A 25,724-nucleotide genomic window follows, 5' to 3' on the forward strand; every position below is an offset into this window, starting at 1 on the left:
AAATAGGACAGTTTCCTTGGCCTGGGATGGAGCTGAACTGTGGTGTTGGAAAAGGTCTGTGTGAAGACAAAGCACATTAAACTGATATTTTTCGGCATTTTATCTCCACAATGCATTTATATCTCCCTCTTCGGCAATTATTCTAGCTTTTGAAATCCCTTGAACAAGGACAATTTTTTTCCTGCCTTTTCTCCCAAGTCCACTTGATCTACCTTTACCGACGACATCCACGTGAGGATGTGTTTGGCCTGAATCGCTTCTGTTTTCTGTGGCAGGTATTTGGAAATATTGCACTAGATGATGAAACCTCCATTAATCGGCACAATAACTTCCGTACCTTCCTCCAAGCCCTGATGCTTCTGTTCAGGTAAGTAGAGCATAAAATACCAAAAGACTCGCATGTGAGCAATAGATAATTCCTTGTTTTCCCAATTGCCAGTTTAGCTGCTGGGACTGAGGCATCCTCTAAGGAAGGTATTTGGAGTAAAGCACCCGTTCCTGCTTCCTCCTCCTCGGCGTTAGGGTTGGCCTGACACATCTCTGAGTAGGATAGATCTGATTCAACACACCCGCATCTCCACAAAGTGACACCCAGCGCTGTGACTCCCCACGTCAGCTCAGGCAGAAGCTTAATATAAGACAGAAACCCCTGATTTAGCTTGTTCAGCTGATCAATGTGGTTCCTGTCATGAAGCTTACTATTTTTTTCGTTTAAAGTGAGAATTCCTTTAATTGGTCATTTTTGCATTACCGACAAGTTAACACTTCATACGTCAATGCCTCCTCTGCTTCAGAGTGAAAGCGTTTCCATCTGGGTTCATTCTGCCTGGAAGCAAAGCATTTTCAAATGAAAATAAAAACAAAAAAGATCAATGAAATGACAGGTTTTAATTTTCAGAGCCAGCAAAAATGAAGTGCGGGCCCTGCTCCAAATCAGGGCAGCATGGGGAAGATTTCACTTACCTGGATGTGTGCCATGTGGTGCAGAGACACAGCACTTAATAACTGCTCTGGCCCCACAAGCGCCTGCCAGCCGCTGAGCCTGGGTTCTGCGGGTTGTGCGGCGCTTGTAACTGGATATCGTGCCTGGGATTTGGTTCGCATAGTTGCTATGAAGCCAGACGGAAATGAAATTAGCCCTCTCTAGCTCAGAATAATCTCTCGACTCAAAACTCTGCATTTTAATAAAACCAGATAATTATTCAGTCTCGCGGCCAGACCTTTTGGTGCCTTTCCAGACCCACGCGGCAGCCGCCATGGGGCAGAGGGGGCAGAGGCAGCAGGACCATGATGGGGAAGCGGGTTCTGCACAAGGGAATGGGGCCTCAGGGCTCCGTGCCACCAGCGGGGGAAGCTGCAGTATAATTCAGAGTAGCCTGGAAGCTATTTCAGCTCATACTAAGCACCAAGTTTTCTCAGAGACCAGGAGGAAGCCTTGTGAGCGGCTCTGTGTACAAATTAGTGTGGCTGTAAACAACACTGTGACAAGAGGGGCTGTTCGTGGTGCTGTGGAGGGATGCCCCTAAAAGCAGCTCTGAGCGTGGTGCAGAAACTGTAGAGAGAAAACCTGAGGTTATATAGGAAGCCAGAGCATATGAACATGGGGATCCCCCGGCCTCCGACCCCTGCGTGCGCGTTGCAGGGGGTGGTTTGTTTTGAGGACAGACCCTCTGGGACTCCAGAGTTTTTCCTTTTGGATGTTTTTTTCCCTATAGTAGATGTAGAAGTTAGAGGGGGAGGAGGGAAATGATGAAGAAAACCCAGAAGAGTGTAATGAGAAAAGGGACCCAAATTACTGTGACCAACCAGACCACTCTGGTATTGCTGTATCTGCCTGATAAAGGAAATAAAAGGTTCAGGCAGAGAAGCCTGGTTTCATTTCCATCATCTCCATTGGCTTTACAGCCAGCACTAGGACAGAAATGTTCGCTGCTTCCAAAAGGAACAATCTAAAGTGTGTTTACTTACATTTGCTCTTTGCACTGGACGTGTTTAAATCAATCTGGTTTTATTCTCCGTAAAACCAATAAAGCTTAGCCTACCTGAGCCTATTCAGTTTCTTTTACCTCCCTGTAATAGAGGGAAATGTCCTTTCTCCTTTCTTTTCCATGTCAGCAGGCTGGTAGTTCAAATTCCTAATGTAAATATAGTCCCTCCACCAGGACACAGCTTTCCACCTAAATAATTTAGTTAACTGGGAGCAGTAATATAACAACGGGGATGCCCCCCTCCAGGTCTGTAATGGGGAGGGGGTTGGATAAGCTCACCCTTCACTCTCCCGGTCTGCAGGAGCGCCACGGGGGAAGCCTGGCATGAGATCATGCTGTCATGCCTGAGTAACAGAGCCTGTGACCCACTCTCCGGCCTCACCAAAAATGAATGTGGCAGCGATTTTGCCTATTTCTACTTCGTGTCTTTCATCTTCCTGTGCTCCTTCCTGGTAAGTTGGTCCCGATCTCTCCCAAAGTGGAAGTGCCAGTGTGGTTCCCCCTCAGCCCTTCCCTCCCCACCCCCTTGCCTCCTCCTTCTCCCTAATCATGATTTATACAGCATTACAAGACAACTTCATTAAAAACCATTTATCGTCCTGGTGATAAAATCCTTTTAATCCCCAATGAGATCATGTAGTCATTAGTTTAAAGGGAAGGTTTTTATCTTTCTTCTCACATCGGGGTCTAATATTTGGAATGAAGCATTAATCTGCTTTGTCTTGATTTGTAACACGGTCCTTTGAAGAAGGGGACTGGGGAGGGCAGGGTGAGGATGGCCAAGATAACGTTGGTTCGGGAGTGCCTGCAGCAGGCAGCTGGGAGCATCACGCGTATTTATGTGATGCCTTGTGTTTTGTTTTGTTTGTCGGATAAGTGTAATGACCATTTTCTTCCGCAGTGGTGCCAGGAAACCTTTAGACGTGAAAGTACACAGAGCTGTTGTACTTGATACACGCCCGTGGCCATCACACAGGGCTGGGTCTAAGCTTTAATAGGTGCCAGTGTTTTTCTGATCACTTGCATGCATAAAAAGCTCTCTGCTTTTGGGGCTTGGCTCACTTCCCTGCACCACTGGAACAGAGGAATGGAAAACCAGGGACAGGGACCCAATTAAACTTCAGGCAGGAGGAGATGAAAGTCACAGCTCTGAAAGGTACCGAAAAGCAACATACCAAGCCTACCTTCAATTCCATGCATTTGCGTTTGCTTTAAAGTATAAGATTTGATGCTTTGTGCAGCTAATCCCTGCTATCATCAGAAACCTTTAACCAGGAAAAAGAGGTACACGTGGCAGTCTGATCTATCTATAGATAGACCAGCTTCAGTGGCCCCTACTGAGATCCTTCGTGTGACTGCTGTTGCACCTTTGACATCCCGTGCTTTATTTCTTCTGCATACATTAAAAAAACTTGTAGCCCTGAAAGCTTATCCAAAGCGAATGCTCCATTTACTGATTCCTTCAGCACTCTCTATTTTAAAGCCAAATTTTTTCCTTGTACAAATCCCTAACCCAATGTCCGACGTTCTCATTGTTATTTTCAAGTGCATTATTGTTCCTAAAGCTTTTTCTTTAAAAAAACCCAAACACCACCCCCACCGCGGACTCACACTCCCTGACTTATCTCAGCCGTCCCAGTCACAATGCAGTAGCAGAACTGGAGTCTGGAGCACATCTGTGCATACGACAGCTTGGTGTGAGCTTGTCCCTGAGTCAGCGCTCCCGGAAAGCCCCGCGAAACCCCTCCCTGGGCTTTGCTGGCAGAGGGAGGGGAGAGCCCTCGCGAAGAGCCAAGGCAGGGAGGGCAGGCTCCAAAAATAGGCAGCAGAAAGGCAAGCGGCTGGCCTGCTGTGGGACAGGGCTGTAACTCATTTCTTAAAATGCCTTCAGCACTTCATTGCAATGAAGCTCGTGGCTCCCCACAAGTGATTAAAGCATTACAGAGCCTCAGCCTTGCCAGGAGGGCACGTTTTTACGTTTTGTTCGATGTTACTCTGTAGATTGGGAGGGAGTTGGATAAAACATTTTTTTTTTTCAATGTTGTTTCTGGCTCTTTGTGGATGTCCAGCCTGACATAATTGTCCTCCTGTAATTTACACTTTTGAAAAACATGAATTGAAATTTAAAAATATACAGGAGCTTTGGAAACAGCTGTAGGCAAGCAAGGGAAAACTGAGCCATGGCCAGAGCTGGGAGTAATGGAAAGGGCCTTGGGGTCAAGGGACAAACTCTCAAAAGTTTTGCTGTCTCTTGATGCTCTGGGGGTTCTGTGTTACCTCTGGGGTACCTGCAGCGCAGGGATCAACCCTGCTGATGCGGTTATAGTGCTTCCAGTCATTGAGAAGCTTACTGAGAGCCGGGAGGGACATCCCCGTCCAGTACTGCACGGTGCTCCGAGATGCCAGGGCTTGTCTATGCTGTGTTGCACATAGACCCTGCGAGCATCCAGGAACCGGGGTGGCACAAAGTAGTGGCTTGGTCCCCCAAACCCAGCAGGGCTGCTTAGTGTGGTGCTGCATCCGAGCTGGCAAGCCTTAGCACTCAGCCGCAGGAGCGAACTCACACACGTTGCTGCAGAGGCAGAAGCCTTGTTTGCAGCTGGGGTTACCCGGAGGTGAGCTGTAAGAAACCCCGATGGCCTGGTGTAGGGCACTGATACGCTGGGGGTTGTGCTCTGCTCCCCACTTTCTGTTGGGGTGGGGTCTTAAAATTAAATGGACCACAGGTCTGGGAAGTTCCTGATTAGAGTTTGGTGGTGACGTGTTATGGAGTCTGCTTATCTGCACTGGAGGATCGTGTGTCCCAGCAAGAGTCAAGACCCCTTCCTCCCTCCACATCACACAGGAATAAGAATTCTTTAAAACTGCACCAACCCCAAGCGCCACGGCCTGATTTTCTTTTAACAACTGGCAGATCAGCCAGGGACATCCATATTGAATTTAATCCTCCTCATCCCCGCGTGAGAGCTCACAGGCTGCCTCACCGCAGTGCTTGCTCAGCGTGGCAGCAGCTCAGCCTCCCTGCAAAAGACGCAACGAAGGTGGAAAGGGGCCTTGTGCCAGTCAGGTCTTTATCCAGCACAGGAGCACCCGCTCCCGCCTGCCCTCCTGCTCTTCCATTTTGCTGGCTGCAGCTTGATCTTTTCCCGCTGAAATCCTCTTGACTCTTCCGTTGGCTTTAATAAGAGGAGAATCTTTATATGCCAGAAGCGTTTGCTGGGCTCTGTGTTAGACAGTAGCCATTAGGGACAGGTGTCTTTTGCGTGTCCTGCCCCTCATCTTTCTGGGGATCTTTGAGGGTTTGAATTGTTATGAGTCTAAAATAGGACATTCAGGCTGAAGAATGGTTTTTCTTCTAGCTGTTCTTGTCTTGATCTGCCTTGATATGAAAGTGCTGGAAGAGTTCACATCACCCAGATGGTGAAGCAGCTGCTGCAGCCCGTGTGCTGGTCTGGGCTGGTGTAGGGTGAAGAAAGGGCAAGGGGGAGGTGCTGAGCCAGCTGGGCTCTGGGATGGGGCATGCCGTAAGGCTTCACCAGTGATGGGGACGGGGCTGGACTGTTAGAGGTCAAAAGCCTTGGCAAAGCTGCCACGTACTGCAGAGCTGGAAGTGGCTTGCAGTGTGCAGGAGAGGAGGTGGAAGCAGGGTCCCCAGGCATCGAGGGCTCAGTTTGTAGAGTTTATTCTCCAGGGTGTGGCTGCTTCTTGTAGAAACCACACACCCTGCTAAGGGAATCATACCTGCTCCCCTTCCAGCTTTTTTCCCATTTCCTTTTTTTCTCCTCCTCCTCCTCCTCCTTCTCCTCCTCCTTTCCCTTTTCCTCTTCTCTCTAACTGCATTATTGCTTCCTCTCTGCAGATGTTAAACCTGTTTGTGGCTGTGATTATGGACAACTTCGAATACCTGACAAGAGACTCCTCCATCCTTGGGCCCCATCATCTGGATGAGTTTGTTCGTGTCTGGGCTGAATATGACCCAGCTGCCTGGTATGTACGTTGTTGTATCTGGAAAAAGGATATACATTGTGTATAAACACCCTACCTTTAGGCACAAACAGCCTGTTTAACGTGAATACACCTCCAGAAGGAAAACGACTCCAAAGCTTGAGGTAACATTGGTGGTAAATGCTCCAACTTCGGTTCACTGTGCACTGGAGGTGAGCGAACCTGATGTCATTACAAGGGCATTTCCTTCAGACATCCATGAGATAGCCACAGACTAACAAATCAAGAATGCAAAACTTACCCTTCTCTCCACACATACATGGCCAAAAACTAATAGGGTAAATTCAAATGATCTTGGCTAAATGGCCAAGCAGAAAAGCTGTTTAGCATTTCCAAAAGGAGCTTTGATTGCCTTTGGTTTCTGCATCCCTGTTTGGAGATAAAAATACGCTGAATCTCTTGCCATTGGCAACACTTTCGGTAACTTGAGATGCTAGGCCTTGTTAAACATCATTTGTGCAGCATTTCTCTCCCAGCTGAGAACCACCTTAATGGTTTCACAAATCCTGTGCAGAGACCTGAGGCCACACACACACAAGATCAAGTTTTCAAGGTTCTCTCTCTCCCTTAAGAGGAGACGATGCAGCCCACAGCTTTGCACCTGAGTCAAGTGCTGCAGGCTCAGACTTCGTCATTCTCTTCCACCCGCCTGTGGGGCAGCTGGGAGTGACGCGATGTTTCTCAACATAAGGGTGGTTTGCTGAAAACTTGTGATTTTAAAACCGGCATTTCTCATCAAACCCGATGTTTTGATCTTGGAAGCCTCCTTCTAATGACATCAAATTGTAGAAGGGAATTTTGATCTTCTAAATAATATTTTAGCTTTTGGACTTGCAGTTGAAACATAAGATGTGAAAAGAAGAAGAAAATGCAATAAGCCTAACTTTGGAAGCCTTTCAGTTCTCAGTGAGCCTCTGATAAAATGTTCCTGATATACGAGCGTGTTAAAGGAGGAAATGGGTTTCTCACAGCCAGACAGCGAGGTGTTTAGTTTTGTGGTTTTATCTGTTTGTTTTTCATATTCAAAGACACTTGCAGGGAAAGCTGCACACCTGGGCTGAAGCACCATGGCAGCGGAGGAGCGGCACTGTGCTGTGGCACACCCGAGAGCCACTGCTGAAGCATTTTAAGGAAATTTTTTAAAATGAGGGAATGGCTCTGAGCAGTGATCACTCTAGAGCAAGACTGACCTTAATATATTGTTTTCCTCCATTGCCCAGAGACAGCTACTGTGAAACAGTCCTGGTGACTGTGTTATTTTCCTTTCTAGATGCTCTGACAGGTCACAGTAATTTCCTTGATATTCTGCAGCTCGGGAATTTGCCTGTTGGGAGACTTTTATTTAAAGCCCTGCTGATTTTGTGTATCCATTTTCCTCCCCATGAATTTCTCTGCAATGAGCCTCCTCTGTATTTGTAATAAAGCTGCCTCCAGCTTCTCCAATCTTTCCACTTTTTTTCTTTCCCTTCAGTAGAGACACATGCAGAAAGTGTTTGTATAAGCAGCATCTCAAACTCCCTGCTAGGATGCAATTAAACTGCTTTAAAATCTCAGTTAAATTGATTTAGGCTAACTTTAAATGTAAACCTATTCCGAAATTACTGCATTTGTCTGAACTGTGTGTGATTTTTAACTAGCTCAAAGCCATCCATGCTATGAGCTATATCCTGCACGCACACTAGCAGCTTGTAATCTCCGAGCAGATTTTCGTTACCACGTGCTCTGTAAGACAGACATGTCCTTTGTGGGTATTTGGCAGGCAGTAAATAGCATTTTTTTTTTCTTCCTTTTTCAAATCCATTCCTATCTCTTACCACTAGAAAATCTCAATGAGACTAAAAACATGGGAGTGCCCATTCTCTCCTTAAAAAAATAGTCTTGGCTCTGATTAGCCTCCCTGGGAGGAGTAACACACCTGCAAGGGAAAAAATTAGTATCAATGTGCTTTTTTAATGTTTATGTGTTCAGGAACATTCCACCCATAAGAGGCCCAAGCATTAAGTTTACAGAAAGATTTGCTCACTCTATTAACCCTGAGCGCAGAAGTTATGTTTGTGGGTCACTCGGGGGCCAAACCTTTTCACTTCTAGAGATGTTACTACAGAATATGTCATATATTAAGATCCTAATTCTGTTTTTCTCTAACCTCGTTCCTGTTTTGCTCTGGTGTGAAGCTGTTGATGTTGGCAGAGTGACCAGGGCCAGAAGTGTGACTCACAGGACAGCCAAGACGCGGTGCTTGAGGCTCGGTCCTAAAACATGTGCATGTTCTGGATTTTCCATGTGTGAACAGTTCCACTGAAATCACTTATGTTTTTGTGAGTGGGACTAGCATTTCCGCAGTTTAAAAGTAATCTGAAATCCATTCACAGTTTAAGGCCAGAACAGATCTTTTGATCATTTGGGCTGAACTCCTGTGAAGCTCTGGACATGGTATTTCACAACGCTGTCCGTGGACTGAGCTTAATAACTTGACTTTTAAGGTATGGCTCCCAGCAATTCGCCCTGGTTTGATCTGAAGGCACAGGGTTTTAGAGGACCCATTTTTTTTATCCAGCTGTTCGTTCCACTGGCCAGTCAAACTTGTTGAAAGAAAATGTTGATCCAATTTTTGTTTTCCATGTCAGCCACCTCCTTTTAGCGTTTCAGTTCCCAGTATAGATGGGTGTAGGGAAATGGTAGATAATCGCCATAGCATAATCTGCCAGAAAGAAGGCTCCCAGGCAGTGTTCTCCTATGCTTAGATGCAGGTGAGCTGGTTCTTACTTCCATCCCTCACTGATTGCCTCTCACAAAGTCTCCCTTTGATTTTCCCAAGGAAAAGGGAATTACAGTGTTTTTCCTCTTTCTGTAGCTTGAGACCCTCGATGAAAAATGCTGCATGGGTAAAAAGTACAACAGGGTTGTTATATTTTTGTTATATATAGACACTTTAAACAGAGGCTTAATGCGTGTGTATTTACATACCTATTTCTGATATCACCTTTGTTTTTGTTACAAAATCCAACTTTGTGTAAGCTTTTCTGGGGGAAAACATTCCAAAGGAAGTAAAAAAAGCAGCTGGCAGCTGTTGTTCTAGACGTGTGTCACACTCAGTAGGGGTAAGTATGGGGAGGCTGTTGGATTTAGGGGTGGCAGAAGCCTCGAGCTCACAGAAAAAGAGAGAGCAAGAGAATTGGGGCGCACACAGGGGTTTGGTCCAGGGTTGGGAGTTCAGAAAACACTGAATTTAAGGATGAACTGGGAAAGAAAAAAATGGATTTCTATGAGCTTTTATTTGTTCAAGATATATAAAGCGAGTACTTTCTCTCACTTATACCTCCCTTCCCAGTGCACACCACTTAGGGGTACTGGAAATGTTGGTCTTGCCAACCCATTCCCATTAGTTGCTTCCAAGAGCCAAGGCAGGTGCTACCGGCAGCGGTCAGGGGGAGGTGCAGGGCTCCCAAGGGAGAGCTTTTTCGTAGCTGTCTGTGAAAAAGGGATGCTGATGAAAATAAACAAAACTCAAGTATATATAAACAACCTGGGAAAGAATCCCTGTTTGTTATAATTTGTCATGATTTACTGCCATGACCTTCCGATGCGATACATCTGCTGGTGTTCAAGTCTTCCGCAGACTTAGAGAGCTCGGGGAACTGCTCATACGTATTTTCTACACACTGATTTTTACAAAACCATTCTAAAATTTTGGTAAACTTCTTGCCTCAGCTAAACCAATATACTTTTAATAACCGCGATTAGGCCTGCAGCTGACTTGTACAGTTCCATTTGATCTGTTTCTGAATTAATAGTTCGGAGTTGATTGTGAAGGTTTTGAGCAGACCTTAATTTTTCACATCCAAAAAAACAGTAATATTGAAGGAGATATTCCAAAATATTCCAGTCTTCATTACATAATGTACCAAAATAAACACAGCAAAGCCATCTCATTTCTCTGTAGGGGTCATTTTGAAGTTCAGTACAGCTCTTTTTGTACATGATTTGGTTACTTACAGAAGATTAAGAAATCTAATCCTGCTGTTAAATTTGCTGAAAATACTGTTGGGAGTTAATGAGACTGACCATAAAGCTACCTTGAGGCATCTGATTTCACCTACTGGTAATGAAGGCTGGATTTTCCCAGTGCCAATGGCCAAGCTGGCTCTCGAGATGGAAGCTTCTGGACTTCCAGCAAATTGCTTATTGCCTATGAAGCAGAGTACAGCCCTTCTGGGGTTACGTAGGTGGTAACGGTAGAAGGTAAAGGCTCCCAAGCTCTTTTGAACCAGCAATTTTGAATCCCAGTAATAATCCATTAAATAGGCTATTTGTGTGCTGCAGGCTCTGGTTTTGTCGGGCTGCTGCAACACCTGGGTGGCGGGTAAGGGCTGTCTGTAGGCACAGGGAAGTAAAACATTAGTGGTAAAGGTAACCAAATGCAATGGTTGGAAAGCTTGGCACATGGCATTGAAGTTTCCACAAAAGAAAATCCAAGAATCTATATTTTGTTGGGCAGTTGGAAGTTTTCTCTCTCTCTCTCTCTCTGTGTTAAAGTGCCTCCTTATTGTAAGCCCAGTTGCTGTCAGACTAACCTTGCTTTTCAGCGTGTTTTGCCTTTCCAACCACTCCTGTTTGCCTGGAGAAAAACTGATTCCTCTCGGTTTTTGCTGTCATAACATCTGATGTTTTCTTTCCAGTTGTCGGATTCATTATAAGGATATGTACAATTTGTTACGTGTAATTGCTCCACCCCTGGGCTTAGGAAAGAAGTGCCCTCATAGGGTGGCATACAAGGTTTGGATCTTCAGAGACTCCCTCCAGCATTTTCAGTTCTGGTTTTGTTTCTTTTTACTCCCCCCACCCAAGTGCAAATGCAAAGAGTACAGAAAAGAAACTGTAATGTAACTAACCTGCCTGAAAAAAGGAATGATTGACTGACTGCCTCCTTCTTCCTCGATGCATCTCTTCCCTGTCTACTCCCACATCCAGCTGGCTGGAGACAGGCAGCTTTATGAGACAGTGAACCCTCCAGCTTCCATCCTGCCGGGTCTAGGTGGGAAGTGTTGGGGAAAAGCAGCACAGCATCTGAGCACTTTCTCTCTATATATACACACCGGAGAGAAATGTCATCCTAAGATGCCTAGTGAGAAGCAAGTCCATTTTGTTTGGCTTTCATAGCATTGTCACTCCAGTTGAATGACCAACATTCGAGCTCTTCCCTTTCCTGAGCTGAAAGGAGGTGTGATCTGGGCACTAGTGGACTGGGCAGCAGAGCGGGTTGGTTACCTAGGCTGGGGAGGCATGAAGTGATGAGCTTCCCACAGTGCAACAGCAACAGCCAGAGATTGCCTTGGGAGCAAAGTTACATCTCAGATCGTAAGCTGTGATGGACATCCAGTGAAACCTCCTGCCTCATGGCACAGGAGAAGTATACTGTGCTTAGGAGCTGAGGTGGGGAATCGATGATGGATCGTGCCAAGAAATCAGCACAGGATGACACTGGACTTCAGTGGGGCCCCAGTTACAGGCAGGGAATTTCTTGCAGTCAGTGCGTGGAGAGCAGAAGACGAAGGAGAGAGAAGCGGAACCAGCCAGTATGGAGCTTGCTTTTCTCTCTCACTCCAGCCCAGGTGTTTTCCACACCTGACTGGGGATTAAGAATTAACAAGCACTGCAGAGGAGGCATGAGACCCTGTACCTCCAGCCAGGGAGCAGGAGTAGAAGAGACAAGCCAGGGGGAAGCCATTGGCTGTAATTAAAATTTGTGTCTCTCAGCAGCCTTTAAATTAGCTCTGGGCTATGAAACCTGGGTGGTATTTTAGATGCATTAGTTACCAAGGACAGGAATAGATGTTTCTGGCTTGGTGAGTTCTCGCTTCCACCCCCTCCTGCATCAATGCTTTACATAGGAATTGGGACCTATGTCAGGGCAGTGAGCTGGTGCATGGGTGACTGCTTCCGTAGCTGTCCTGCTTGAGAAAGGGGTTTCATATGGGTGCTTAGGTCTTGGTTTCCCTCCTAGTATAGGGGAGATGATAGTAGTGCCCTGTTTTTCCGGGGGTGGAACATCAATTAATAATATGTTGCAATATACTGAGGACTCCTCCGATGACAGGCAGCACAGATTTGCAAAATACAATAAGCAGGCAGCTTGCTGGGAAAAAAAATGAGCTTGTCACAGCCATGCTCCCAGTTTCAGTAGTCAGAAAAAGGTGAAGTGGGAGAATTCTTTGCTGTTTCTGTATCTGTTGCTTTTCAGGGTGGGATTTTACTCAGCACCAACCTGTGCTGAAGGTAGATGCCATCAGTAATGGGCTGGTCTAAGGGCCTCTTCCCAAACCTCTGCAATTCCCAGTTCCCTCTAACACGTGGGACAGCCAGCTGTCCTCGAGGGTGGTGACAACCAGTTGATGTTGGGTCAATGAAAGCAGGGCTCCATCAAAGGAAAGGGAGAAACAGGTCCCCTTTCCACCTGCAGGGTGGGTGCTGGGCTCTGGTTTTGTCAAACCTGAATTGAGGCTGGAGGAGAAATTCAGGCTGGCTGAGGTTTTGCAGGGTTGCACCCTTGGCGTGGAGTCAGAGCAGTCCCAGCCTGTCCCCTGGGCAAACACACCAGCATTGGCTTTTCGCTTCTCTCGTAACCCGCAGGCTAAGCTGAAAACCAAACTCGTTATTCACTGAAGGGAAGCTGGACAGCTGCTCTAAGCCCTGTCTCTCCCTGTCCCATAACTCTGCCTACCAGCCTTCCCTGGCATGGTGAATACAGCCTCTTGAATGACTGGGCTGGGGGGTTGAGAAGGGGAAGCATCCCTCCACCCCGCAAGGAGCCAGCCAAACCCGAGCCCTCCCCGCACCCTCTCCCCCCCCGAGCGGAGACATCAATCATTCCCCGCGGGGTCCCGTGTGCCAAGGCGCAGCTCTGGCCGTGGGACAGCCCTGCAGCGAGGAGGAGACGTTGGGCGTTGAAACACAGCAATGGAAGCAGAGAAACATTTCTCTTTACCCACCGCTTTATTTTGATTTTTGTTTTCCTGAGAAATCTGATTAACTGGATCTCTGTTTTCTTTGTTTTCTTGTCTGCTTTCCCTTCTCTCTCCTTTTGATTTGCTCCATTGTGTTCCCTTTTTCCCCATCCCTGTCCTTCCCCCTTCCCTACCCCGTTCTGTTTTGATTTCTGTGTCCTCTTGCTTTTGCCTCCCTGCCTTTGACTCCAAGCGGGCGCATCAGTTACACAGACATGTATGAGATGCTGAGACACATGTCCCCGCCTCTAGGCCTTGGAAAGAAATGCCCTGCTCGCGTTGCCTATAAGGTAGACCAACCCCCCTAGAAACTCCTGCCAAACCACCAGCTTTTTGTGCCGCGGCTGAAGTGGGTGCCGGTTTTCTGTGGCATTAGTGTTACTTTCCTGGACTCTTCTGGTGCTTTCTCTGCTTTCCAAGCAGACTGGATTTTGGATCATCTTTTGCTTTTTGGTTTGGTTTTTTTCTTTTGGTAACCTTTTTTCAGTCTTTGAAACTATGGCACATCAGTTTGTCTTTCTAAGTGTGTCTCTGCTATCTCTATCAGTGTTTCTATTTCTCTTCTCTCATTCTGCTTCCATTTAGGCGAATTTGGGGAGGGAGGGTGATGATGAGCAAATTACCCCGCCAATACGATCCCCATTTATCTTCTTACAGCCCTTTGACTAGCCGTTCTCACTAGCCCTTCAGTAGTATGTTGTTTTTCCCCCCCTCTTAATTAGATTGGAGTAATTAGAGTAGGCAGTACTGTAGGAGTTAGCAAGCTATTAAACAGAGGCAACACCAGAAGGGTTCCTTAAATACCCTTGTGAAAGAAATTATTTTAACAGAAAGCATTTAACACAGTAAGATGAAGAAATCATTCAAACTTACTGTTTATTCTGAAAAACTTTTTAATTGAACCACAAAAATGCATTATACCCAAAAGGCTGCTAGCTGCTGCCTTTTAGACGCTGCCTGGATGAACACAGTGGAAACTCAGATAGACACAGAGCCGAAATTACGGCGCAGACCCAGACCCTGCCAGTTAAAGCCACGCTGCTCTCCAGCAGCTCCCGTGGTGCTGGGAAAGTTGCGTTTACAGGGGCAATTCCTTGGAAGCTTTTAACATCGAACCTCCCAGTTTTGAGGGAGAGGTTTGTTGTGAGCATTTAGCATTGCTGTATTTGAGCGTCCATCAGACTCAAGCAGGGTTTTTTTGCTGTTTTTCAGCCACCACCAAGCCTAGTGACTGCACCCCACCATGCTTGGTGCAATGGATCCAGATCAAAACAGCCCCCCCAAAAGTGCTTGTTTTTTCACTGAGGCCAATGAAAGCAAGATTTTGCAAAGGGACTCAAGCCAAACCCACACCTGGGCCTGCCTTTGTGTAGGACACTTAGCAGCAAGAAGAGGTTCAGATACAGCTTCCTACAAGCTCCTTCCTGAGTGTGTTAAGATTTAAAATAAAAGGAAAGTTAAACATAACCTTAAAGCTAGACAGTTAGGTATCTTTTCTGTATTCCTTTTAATTTTATTCTGCCCACTTTGGTAGTCGCTTTTAAAAAGCATCTCTATTACAAGCAATTCATACCCACCATACTGAAACTAAGCTTGAGAAACTCCAGCTCCCAGGTCTCAGCTATTTCAGATAGATGAGTAGATAAACATTTACATAAAAGTACCAATTATACACAGAAACCCAATGATTTTAAACTCATCAACGTCTCCTTTTACGACCCGTGAGTTTCCATTGACTTAAAATGGAGCTGCGTCCTGCCAAAAGCCTAGGCGTTTGCAGCTGGGCGACCAGATCTGCTCCGTGGTCACACATGCGTACCAGAAGCATACAGTTAAAAAAGGAAGAAAATAAAAGGGGATTTAAGAATAATGTGTTAAAATAGGCATTTTAAACAAGACTTTTGCCTGATTTTCATAGTCTGTGCCTCTGCGTGATTGTTCTCAACTGTTGCAGCAGACTCTCCCCAGGCAGAGGCACTGCAGATGTGCCTTCCCTAGTCTGCCTTTTCCCTGGGACTTAACTGGCATCTTGTTTAATTTGTCTGTCTTTACAGACAAATCCACAGAACTTAAGTACATATGAATGGTTTCTTTTTAAAATACAGACGCCTGATTTTTTTATAAGATGTCTTTAATTTTTATCCATCTACTAAGGAACCTCTAAAATGTGTCTGTGTATGACTGAACCATAAGTAGAGATAGGTGTAACTCAAACAGCTCAAATCTAGACTGAACAACAGATTTCTTGAGCTTGGAGGTGATCAGATTCATTTTGTATCTTACCAAAGGGCCCCACACTACAGAAATATAGACTTTAGACCAGACCTGAATTTTTCCTATGCTGTAAGGCTGCAGCTTGGGCTAACCCCCACTCCCAGCTATAGCTGCTGATAAAACTAAACCCTCTTGGGGAGTCAGTACGGGTTTTCACTCCTCCCTCGTCCACTTCTACATGCAGTACTATCAACCGCACGTGCACAGAGACAGATTGGTGCTGAGCATCTTCCCCCAGACGATGGCTTCGTGTGGGTCATGGTGGCCCCCTGCCCTGCACCTGCCAGGTGCCCCCCCCCCCCCCACCCAGTGTCACTCTGGCCGTCCTCCACGGCTGGTGGGTGACCTGGGGAGGGCAGCGCAGCCCGCCCAGCCGTGCACACCTCCACGCAGAGCCAGCGTGCAGAGCGACGACGACCCCCTCGTCCTGCAGCCGTAGCTCGCTCAGTGCCGCCGGCAGCCAGCGCTTTGTCTCTGTGCGGTTTTCACTCTCTTTCTCTGAACCAAATGATTTTTTAAAGACTTAACTGTTCTGTCTGGCAAAAGCTCTTTTGCCCCACATATCCACCCTTTTCCTTTCCATATATAATTTTTCCAGTCCTCTCTGCAAAGGTTTTGTGTGTCTTCCCCCGGTCTTCGTCTCAGTATGTGCACACTGTCATTTTGTTTGGATTTTTCCCTCTTTGCGGCCTCCTTGGCTGCTGTCCTTCCTTTCTGTTGTTTTCTGGTTCCTCTTTCTCAACTGCTCTCCTTGGTCGATGTGACCAGCCTCTGCAGTTCCCTGCACGTGCCTTGCTGCTTGCCCAGAGGTGCATGTGTGGGATCCTCTGGCCGCGCTGCTCGGGCACCAGGAGAGCTCTATCCTGCACGGGGGCGTGGGGTGGGGTGGGGTAGGGACGTGTGTGAGAAATTGGTGAAGGAATCACAGAAGGAACTGAATTTTAAACTCTCTTCTACCGGGTCAGATGAAAAGAGGGAAGAAAATTTCTTTGACTTCATTGTGGTGTCTTGAGATCTGATTGCTTGTCCATCTTCAGATGAGCGTGGTGGGTGTCTTTCACTCCTTTTTCAGTTGTGTATTGAGACTTTGAGGTGTCTTAGACTCAGCTTGTCTCTAGAGAAGGGTCCGGGGGTTTTATATGCTATTCAGTAGTAGCAATAAGGGCAGAGCGGCAGCCAGATTTGCCGTCACCTGCAGTCAGTCTGTCTGTCACACCACAGAGCTTTGCGTGCATCTTTAGAGAAAATGGGAGAAGGAAACGCCCGTGACACTGCTAAATCTCTCCGGCACTACAGTGCTGTCAAGATATCTTGCAGATATCTGCAAGAGTGGGGTTGGAGGAGGGGATTTTTGAGTTGAGAGCCTGAGGGCATGATTCTTAGAACAGTGTCGTGCTAGGAGAGGCAATAATCCAAATCTTTCCCTACTGCTCCTCAGAGTCATCTTTTACCCCCCCTCTCCAGGGACAGACGAAGACAGCATCGCCAGCAGGCATGTCTCCACCTCTGCCAGAGCCTAGCTTTAGGCAAAGCCCTGCATGGAGTCTGCAGGGTGAGGCTGGCACCCGGAGGGGGCTCTTGACTTTACTTTGTGGTTCTGTTGGTGCTGTTAAGCACGGTCTTGCACTCCCTATTTCAAGGGTGATTTACTGCAGGATTAGGAGAGCTCTGGCTCTCCCTTTAGCACCTCCTGATGTGGCCAAGGCTCCTGGAGATGTGATGGGGTTGACCTTGGAGGTGGGCTGGCTCCCCATCCACACCAGGGCTGTACCTCACCTTGCCCATCACTGCCGTGTGGATTTTAAAACCCGGATTAGGTCCCTGAAGGCTAAACAAGAGTTTGAACCGTCCATTTACTAGCTGCCCAGCCTTGCTACCTCTTCCGCACGGAGCTAGCATCACGCATCGCTTCTGCTGGACAAGGAGCAAGACTGCACTTACTGAAGGTAGGATGACCACTCCATGCAAGAGGTCCGGCTCTGTGCCGGAGGCAGAGCCCACGTCTCGGGGCAGAGACCTGGCTTCTCTGTCAGCTGTGGGAGGGAGGAAGGCAGGCCACGACCAGCCTCACTGAAGCCAACAGAAGGGTTAAATAAGAGTAGACTAATTACAACTAGGTCGGGGTGAATTATTCATAGCAAATAATTTATTCACCAAACTCAGCCCTGTTTCCCACAAGCAGGGCTCTGTTGTCCCAAATTTATTCACACTTGGGGATTATTCCCAGAGCACGTCGTGTCCCAGAGGCTGCGCGGGAGCTGCTGATGGGGTGTTCTTAATAATTCAACTCCACTGGGGTGCCAGCTAGTTTTCCTGGCATTTGTAACTCAGTATGCTCTTCTTCCTGCTAATGATTGGACAAATGTGTCGGTGAATAAAATGAACGGTGCAGATATTTCTGTTAATTACTCACTTTCTGAGTGAGGCTGGGAGCCAGCAGGAGACTTTTTATCCCAGCTTTTGACACTAGGATGAATTTTCCTCCATTTCTCTCCCAAGTTCCCTGCCTGTTTGGATGTTGTCCAAGAAGTTTCTAAGCAGAGCTGCAGAAACCCGATGCTGAAAGGGCATAAATTCTGTCAATTCAGCTTGACGCAGAAGTTTGGTTTCTCATTAGCGGTGTCTCTGTTTATTTGCAATTAAATCACTACTAGAAGCTGAGGGGTGTCTGCACCGCTCCTGACCACACAAGTAACGAGCAAAAAGTGTTGCCTCCCTAACCCCGGCTGTAATCGGTTACTACCTTGTTATCAGCACGGAGTTAATTAGGAGGCTCTGGAGACAATATTACAGCTCCTGCCACTGGGCCTTTTCCTGGAGAAACATTAACGAGAAGCCCTGGCCCGTGGGGAGGGGGATGCCTCGGAAACAGCCTAATTAAAATCAAGAGCTGGAGGAGGGTTCCCCAAGCACAGTTGAGAAATAGGAGCGGGGACTCCATCTGCTGCCGGCTGCTTTTCCTCAAACGCTCTTGGAGGAAATTGGAGACGAGGGGAGGAAGAGGAGCAGCATGGGGAGCAGGGAAGCCTTTTCTTGCCAGGTCTGGGCACCTGGGGGAGGGATTTTTTACCTTTTTTCTTGCTCCCCAATTATTAATTCACCTGAACACCCCTCGTTTGAGGGTGGTAATTCCCAGGGCACCCCAAGTGATGCAAACTTTTTACTAGCGCGGGGAAGCATGGACTCCCCTGCCATCTGCCTCAGCAGGTTCGTGTGTTTTCCATCTGGGGTCTAGAAAAATGTAAAGTTATCCAAATCAGGTTTATTTTTTTAACAAAATTTTTGCATCCTATTCGAAAGCGTGAGGAACTGGTAAGATGTGGCCTTGAAGTGCAACTTCAGCCAGAAGAAGCAGCAAAAATGTGGGGACTTGTTAGTTTTACTTTAAACTGCGTACAGGCTAAACAACTGGTTCAGATTTTTTTTTAACTATATTGTTCCTATGCTGCATGAAAAACATCGAGATTTTTCTCTTCTGCCCTGGTCAGGGATGAAAATCGAAAGTCCTTGACTAATATTTCAAAGAGCAATTTTTGGTTTGTTAGAATATTTTACTTTGACAAATCTTACCAATTTTAATTGGATTCCAGTTCCTTTTAAATGGGTCCTATAGAAATGTAAATTAACTAAAATATAGGTAAAATTAGAAAGTAGCTTTAAAAGGATTGAAATTTCTTGCTCTGCACACATCGGAAGGAAACACTTTCAGTTGCATTTCTGGTGCTCGGAAAATGCACCGGACAATGTGCAGGGAAGTTCAGGTGCCGAGTCCCTTCTCTGGGGGTGGCTGTGCCGATACCTGGCTGAGTCCTTGGCTCCTCTGGGCGTCAACAGCGGCGCGGGGACGTGGTGTGAGCATGTGTCACCAACCTGCCTCCTCCCTTGCCTCCCCCACGCGGTGTGGTGGCAAAGCTATTTTGAATCAAAGCTTAATCAATTCCTTTCTCCCAACTTCTTCGTCTTCAGCAGGAGCTCCCCCAGAATTGTAGTATATCTATTTGGGCAATGTATTTTCTCAAGTGGCGCTTCCAAGAAAGCAGTTTTCACTGACGTCAGGAGCGATCTGGGGTGACTTGTCTTGTAGCCAAAACCTGTTGGGCTTAGCTGCAGCAGGTTAAAGGCACTTATGTCCTATTTAATGGCTTTTTTGGCTGAGAAATGAGCAGCTTCTCTGCCCTGGGAGGTGCAACTTGCAACCCACCTTGCAATGCAAGTGCTCCTCAACTGTCTGCCAACAACCTGCCCCAGGGGAGGATGGGGAGATGCTTCTTGGTTTGCCACCCAAATAGAGAGGAGAAAGACATCCCTCCCAAGCCAGACCAAGCCTCCCCTCTTCTGACGTGGTGGTATGTGATGTGACTCCACTCCAGCTAGGGGCTGTGAGATGTGCAAGGCCCTGCAGAATGACCATGCTCTCCGTTGGCTGATGGTTTATCAGATTGGAAATTGCAGTGACCTAAAGGTGTCCTGGGTTGACCTATTTGACCAGGTTGCATATTGGGGTGGAAAAAATGCTTGGACCAGGCAGTGCTGAGGGTAGCATGGGGAGGAGGGAAGGGACATGGTCTGGGGAGAAACTCCTCCAGGTGGCTGTTTGCAGCACTCTTACTCAGCACTTGCATGCAAGTTTTGCTCAGCCAGCCTTCCTGCAAGTGTGCCTTCCCTTGGAAAATCTACCTCTAAATCCTTTGTCCCTGATTAAAATTTAGAATGAGAGACCTTCATACGGCATTGCTGTGTATAGCCATGATGCGGCCTGTGTTTTGCATCCATTCCTGTTGGGAATTTGTTCTAGAAAGTCAGGTGGGAGCACTGGGACATCTCAGTCCCAAAATGGTTTTTTGTGCTAGTTTTTGTGAGGATAGAGCTCTCCTGGGAGGAATTATTTATCATCTGCTTGGTTTTCACTTCCATGCATCTTTCTCTTTCCATCCCTTAATTCTCTCTCCCACTGAACAAGGGTTCAGTGGGACTCCGTAAGTGGTAACTGTGGGCTCACATCGATATGATGATTTTGTTGTAACTTTTTGTGTGCTGAGGGCAGAAGTCTGAATTAAAGTCCTGTTTCATCTAACACAAGTGAGCAGAAGAAATTGTTGTGGTATTGCCAGCATTTGATACTGTCATTGAAATATAAAGAGCGGAGGTCAGCTTTGATTTCCCTATCTCTAAGGCTACTCAGACTTGGAAGATAACCTCTGTGCACGCTTGAAGAAAGCTCTTTGAGATGACAATGGTTTGTCTCAGACTTTAGGAGACAGGGTAGGCTGTTACTTGTCTCTTGTCCTTGCAGCATGCAACAAGATCTGAAGACATGCGATAAGATAAATGAGGAGGTCTTGGCTCCTCTGAATGTCAGCTGTCTTCAGAAGCAGATTTTTTGGCCGAACCAGTGCCCTGGGCCCTCCATCCACCCCTGTCAGCACCAGCACGTGTTTCCCTGGGGCGGGGGGGCGTATCCTCCTTGGCTGGCAAAAGTAACCAGGGCTGGAGTTGTCCTCTCTCAGAACACCAAAACACCTAACGCAGCTCGGTTCATACCCCTGGGAAATTACACGTTGGAGATTTCTCTAAACAGGGAGGCTAACCCAGTGATGGAAAGGGTGACCAAGTCTTCATTCACCAGCCTTGGCTTAGTTTTGCATAGAACGTAGGAGTAGGAGTCAGGGCTCACACAGCGCTCTGCTCTGCCTCTCACCTGAGACTCCAGGCAGGTCCCTGCTCTTGGCTACGTGGTGTTCCCCTTCACCTGCAAGAAACCGCCCATAAGCAGCGGTGCTTCTACTGCACAGCTTCCCCAGACCGGCAAGGAGGGCGAGCGGGGTGGCAGGAGGCACCCCTGAGCCACTGCAGTCACGTCTGAAGTGAGGATTGCACCAGCAAAACAGCATCTTTGAAAAACAGCCACTGCCTCTGACACCGCATAGTATCGTAGTGTACAGAGCCAAGGTGGGACGTGGTCCCTTCGGTGCGCTTGCCAGCACTGCAGCTCGCTGCCTTGCTGAGTCCGTAACCCACTGCTGACTGTGCTTAAATTTCTTTAGCAGCATGTTGGGCTGTTGTTAAACAAGGGGAAGGCTTCTGTACAGTGATAGGGATCAAAATGACAGCCTAAGTGGCTTTCAGATGTGGATGAAATTCCCTCCTGAGCAAGGGGCCCAGGCCAAGCTAACACTTGGTTTTGCAGGTCGCTGGGAGGCTCTGCTCAGACAGATTAACGCCCAGTGACTTCCTCTGGTTGCATGTACCCTTGGAGAACGGAAACACAGAGGCTTATCTGATATGGCTCTGACCAAGGAAGTTTCTAAACAGCTTGTGAAAGCCAAGGCGCTGAAAAACCATTCGGTTGCCGAAGAGAGAGAAATCCTTTAAATGTGTTGCTAAGGTTATCAGCGAGGCTTGGCCAGTGCTTCTCCCCATCTGCATTTAGATGCTCTGTTGCCAGCGGTGTTAAGTGAGTCACAGCTTTCCAAAGCAATATCTCAGGTACTTCATTGCTTACACAAATGATGAATTTGCCCTATCAGAGGTGGTCCTGGCTGGTGATGGGGAAGGAGTTGTTACCAGGTCTGAAGATCTTGGAAGCTACTGATCCTGAGGCACCATTCCAGGTTCAGACGGCAAGAACATAATTGGGGTAAATTATAGTCCTGCTCATGTTAATTCAGCCACTTCCCCTATGGGTAAGATCTGGCTGGAGCTGTGTAGCTCATTGACTGGAAGGAAAGGTCTTTAGAGGTTCTGGGGTGCCCATAGGGAAAGGTGGTAAGAGACAGAACCCAAGTGTCTCCAATGAAAAGGGTATTGCACACCTATATTAGCAGCCAGACCCAAACTCCGCCAGAGTATTTAAGCCACACCTCAGGGCTCACCAAACTTATTATAAAGTGTGCTTCAGGCTGCGTACGAAAGGCATCATCACGGGACCACTCCAGAGACTGCACGGCTCCTGTACAAAGGACTCACGCCTCCTGTTGTCATTGTCACCAAATGTGACACAATCCTCACGTCCCACTCACTGGCAAGGCCACCCGCACAGCTGGAAGAGGCACAGTCACTTTCTGGATGAGCCGCGTCCTTGGATGGTGGATGCAAATCCTCTATCACCTTCATTCAATGGTGCCAGGTCCCATTCGTTGCTATCGCTCCTGTTGTAGAACCAGAATATAGGTGAAGGTAGCTGGTGTAGGACGGGATGGCGGAGGTGTCTTAATGGTTTGTATCTTCTGAGCATGTTGCTTTGGCAGGGAGAGCTTTGCCTCTCATCTGAGAAGCTGAGAGTGTTTTTCCACTGGTGGGGTGTTGGGTACCAGCCACATGTCTAGAGACCGCAGGTAGGAACATGGCTGGAGACCATCAGGAGCAGGGTACCAGGCTGTGAAATGGGGTGAGGGCATTCAAACTGGCCTCTTTTGGAGGAACTGTCTCTGTAGGAAGAACTCTTTTTGTAGGATTGCAGTACAAATGCTGGCAAATCAATTGTTTAAGCACTAAACCCACCACTACAGCTCAGACCTGCTCCTGAAAAGGAGTCGGCATGACATGAATAAGATGTGTTTTAGCTCAGTGCACAAAAGGTTAGCACACGTTTATAGTGTGGCTATTTCTAAGGGCTCAAAGAGAGGGAGGGAAGGGGTGGGGGGGAGGAATCCTGACCCCCGCTCACAGCCGCTGCATTTCTCTCTCCAGCGCCTGGTGCGGATGAACATGCCGATCTCACCTGAAGATTTAACCGTCCACTTCACATCCACGCTGATGGCCTTGATCCGCACTGCCCTAGAAATCAAGCTTGCCTCAGGTGAGATGGAGCCGATGTCTGACGGCAGGCATGGGCTCAAACCCCAGCTTGTCTGTTGGCTTTGCGTCCTCCTGAAACCACCAAAATCCCGACGCAGGTGGAAATCCTGTTTTCCTATTGCCTGTCTGCTGCCTACCAGCACCTGAGGCCGAGGGAGCCCCAGGGACAGGCAACAGAGAGGGGTCCTGAGCATTGCTGTACCTTTGGGGTGGCCACATGTTGGGACCCCATCGATGAGATACGGAGAGCTTCGGCCATCCCATTTAGGTGCTCTCAGAGGGGAAGCCCTGCGCCTGTGCTCGTTGATGTATAACAGAAATGAGTCTCCACACCTCTTTTCTTAACTATTCCAGCACAAAGGAAAAACAGCCCTTCCTCACCAACTGCTGTCTGCTGGCAGTGAAGCAGTGACTCCAAGTGCGGTGAACTGCATTCCGCCTTGAGATGAAATTTAATTATTTTAAGTGTGTAATCAGGCATTTACTTGACTTCCCAATTAAACATTGCAATGTAATAAAATACATTGGCCTTTTCTCTGGGTCGTTACACTATTTAATCAGGATGGCTGGGGTCAGAATGAAGGCATGACTGGCCAAAGCACTTTTATACCTAATTTAAAAGCTAACAGGAGGTAACAATGCTCTTACGAGCAAAGGGCAGGGCAGGGTTAGGATGTTGTACTAGTCCTAAGCAATTTTAGGCCAACCGTTCAACCTCTCTGAATTAATTACCTCCCTCATATGTTGCTCAGACTTTGTCTTTGATGCTTTGGGTAGGCACTGATGGAAGAAGACAAAATTTTGAGGTCACTGGGACTCCCCTAGGGAGTGACACTGAATATCAGACACTCATTTCTAAGGATGCTTTTAGGGCTGCCTGGAATTTTAGGGGCCAGTGCCTTATTTTATTAATAACCTCTAGATGAGGATGCTGAGAGTTTGTATTATTTTAGGTGTCTAGTTACCTGCCAGCAATGGTAATTCAAGCAAACTTTTTCAACTGAAAAAGGCTCCCCCTACCCTTTTCTTTGGCCGCACACTGGCAGGGAACCAGAGAAGAGAGCTCAGCTGACAGTGCTGGATTCTTTCTAAGGTTTATATCTGCTGTGGGTTGTGAGTTTTTGACCTGTTTTGTTATTACGTGCTTTGTTTGAATAGGTTTCATGTGTTACATTTAATTGAGTCTTTAGTGGGACTAACAGGCCCTTAATAAACTCTCCCTAATGAGTTTCTGTGTGGGAGTTCAAACCACCATGTAGTAGAGTACCCAGAGCCTCCTCCCTTTACTTTTCTAGAAAAATAATCTCTGTCATTCAGATGAACTGCTTAATTGCCTACTGTGCGGTGCATTCATATGGGAGCTGGCCTGTTGGCTTACATGTACTTTAATCACTTTCTACTTGTGTATTAAGACCTCACTTTGGCCATTTGAATAATGCCGCTGTGTTCGGCTCTTTCTGCTTTACCTTGTGCTATAGCTGCTGTTTGATGCTGCTGGTACAGAACGGCATGCTTACATCTCATTGCCAAAGGCTTCAGGAAGAGTTGTTGGTGGAGAGGGCTTATAATCAGTCATGGCATTGCTCATAGTCCAGCACCTCAGACCAGGTCCTTTGCATCACACCGGGGAGGTGCTGCTGCTTTCTGCTGACACTATCCAGCACCCCAAAGGAGCGGGCACCTGAGTTGGGTAGAATAAGTCTGAGTTTAAGCCCCAAGGAACACCAGAGGGTCAGCAGGTTGAAGGGCTGATGGTCTTGCTGAGTTCACACTCTTGTCAGAGAGGATGTCACCGATTCCCCTTGCAACATCTGCTGCAGCTGGCTCTGGCTTGCTCTGCTCAGGAATTGGGAGTGGGGGAAATGCCTTCTCCCGTGCTCGCTCTGCAAGCAGTGGCATGTGCTGACAGGACAAGGATTTTCACTCTTCTTTATGTGCCTCTTTCTCTCCCCTCCCTTTCTGCAGGGGGTGTTAAACAACACCAGTGTGATGCTGAGCTGAGAAAGGAGATCTCACTGGTTTGGCCCAATCTGTCCCAGAAGACTCTGGATTTGCTGGTGCCTCCTCACAAACGTAAGTGGTTCATCAGCAAGCACCCAACGCATCCCGGAGTAGGTTTCTCCTACCTTGCCTGCTCTGTCCCTAGCCCATCTAGGTGCACAGAAAGTGCAGCAAAGAACCAAGTGCAGTTCAGCTTCTAGGTATCCTCTCCACAGGGTTCACAGCCCTCACCCTCATGCCATGGTCACATAAGGAGTGGGAAAGCTGAGGTCACATCTAGGCATGTATTTTATTATGCTGCAGCAGATTTTCTGTACTTAAAAAAACCACAAAACATGCCAAGAATGGTCCAATGCCCTGTGTGGCCTCTTGCAGAGCTTTTTCATAGCTTTGTCTGCCTCCAGCCTGTGCCTCACAAAGATGGGAGAGCAATTTCTGCCATCTGGGCTACAGAAAACCAGGAGAAGAAAATTAAAGTGTGCTGAGAACTTCCAGAATCAGAAGTGAGGTATTTTGGGGCTAAAGGCCTTTGTGTTACTTGATGGTGTTCTGAGTGAATGTGCTGAGAAAATGCAAAGTTTGCCATTATCATGATTGGCCCAGACAACGGCTCTGGATTCCTGATCAATGAGAAAGAGGGCAGAGCAATAAAGGC

At 47.3% G+C, this 25,724-nt stretch overlaps 1 protein-coding gene and 1 long non-coding RNA gene across 3 annotated transcripts in view; one reads left to right on the forward strand and one right to left on the reverse strand.

The window, feature by feature from the left end:
• CACNA1B (calcium voltage-gated channel subunit alpha1 B) overlaps positions 1–25,724 on the forward strand; it is a 303,786-nt gene that overhangs the window by 260,765 nt on the left and 17,297 nt on the right. Inside the window, exons 36-41 of the mRNA XM_075111828.1 lie at positions 276–367; positions 2,290–2,440; positions 5,848–5,975; positions 10,673–10,769; positions 22,961–23,069; positions 25,034–25,141. Coding sequence (XP_074967929.1) covers positions 276–367; positions 2,290–2,440; positions 5,848–5,975; positions 10,673–10,769; positions 22,961–23,069; positions 25,034–25,141 — 685 coding nt within the window. The remainder of the gene's footprint in view (positions 1–275; positions 368–2,289; positions 2,441–5,847; positions 5,976–10,672; positions 10,770–22,960; positions 23,070–25,033; positions 25,142–25,724) is intronic.
• Positions 362–3,696, reverse strand: LOC142065579 (uncharacterized). Of its 2 annotated transcripts, none has more exons than XR_012663453.1 (3): positions 3,600–3,696; positions 964–1,109; positions 362–826 (listed from the first exon to the last, which is right to left on the reverse strand). It is a non-coding gene; the product is annotated as an uncharacterized LOC142065579 (long non-coding RNA). The 2 variants fall into 2 exon arrangements; XR_012663454.1 differs by lacking the exon at positions 3,600–3,696 and adding an exon at positions 2,268–2,317.

Source organism: Phalacrocorax aristotelis, chromosome 17 (assembly GCF_949628215.1).
Source record: "Phalacrocorax aristotelis chromosome 17, bGulAri2.1, whole genome shotgun sequence".
Taxonomy (NCBI): domain Eukaryota; kingdom Metazoa; phylum Chordata; class Aves; order Suliformes; family Phalacrocoracidae; genus Phalacrocorax; species Phalacrocorax aristotelis.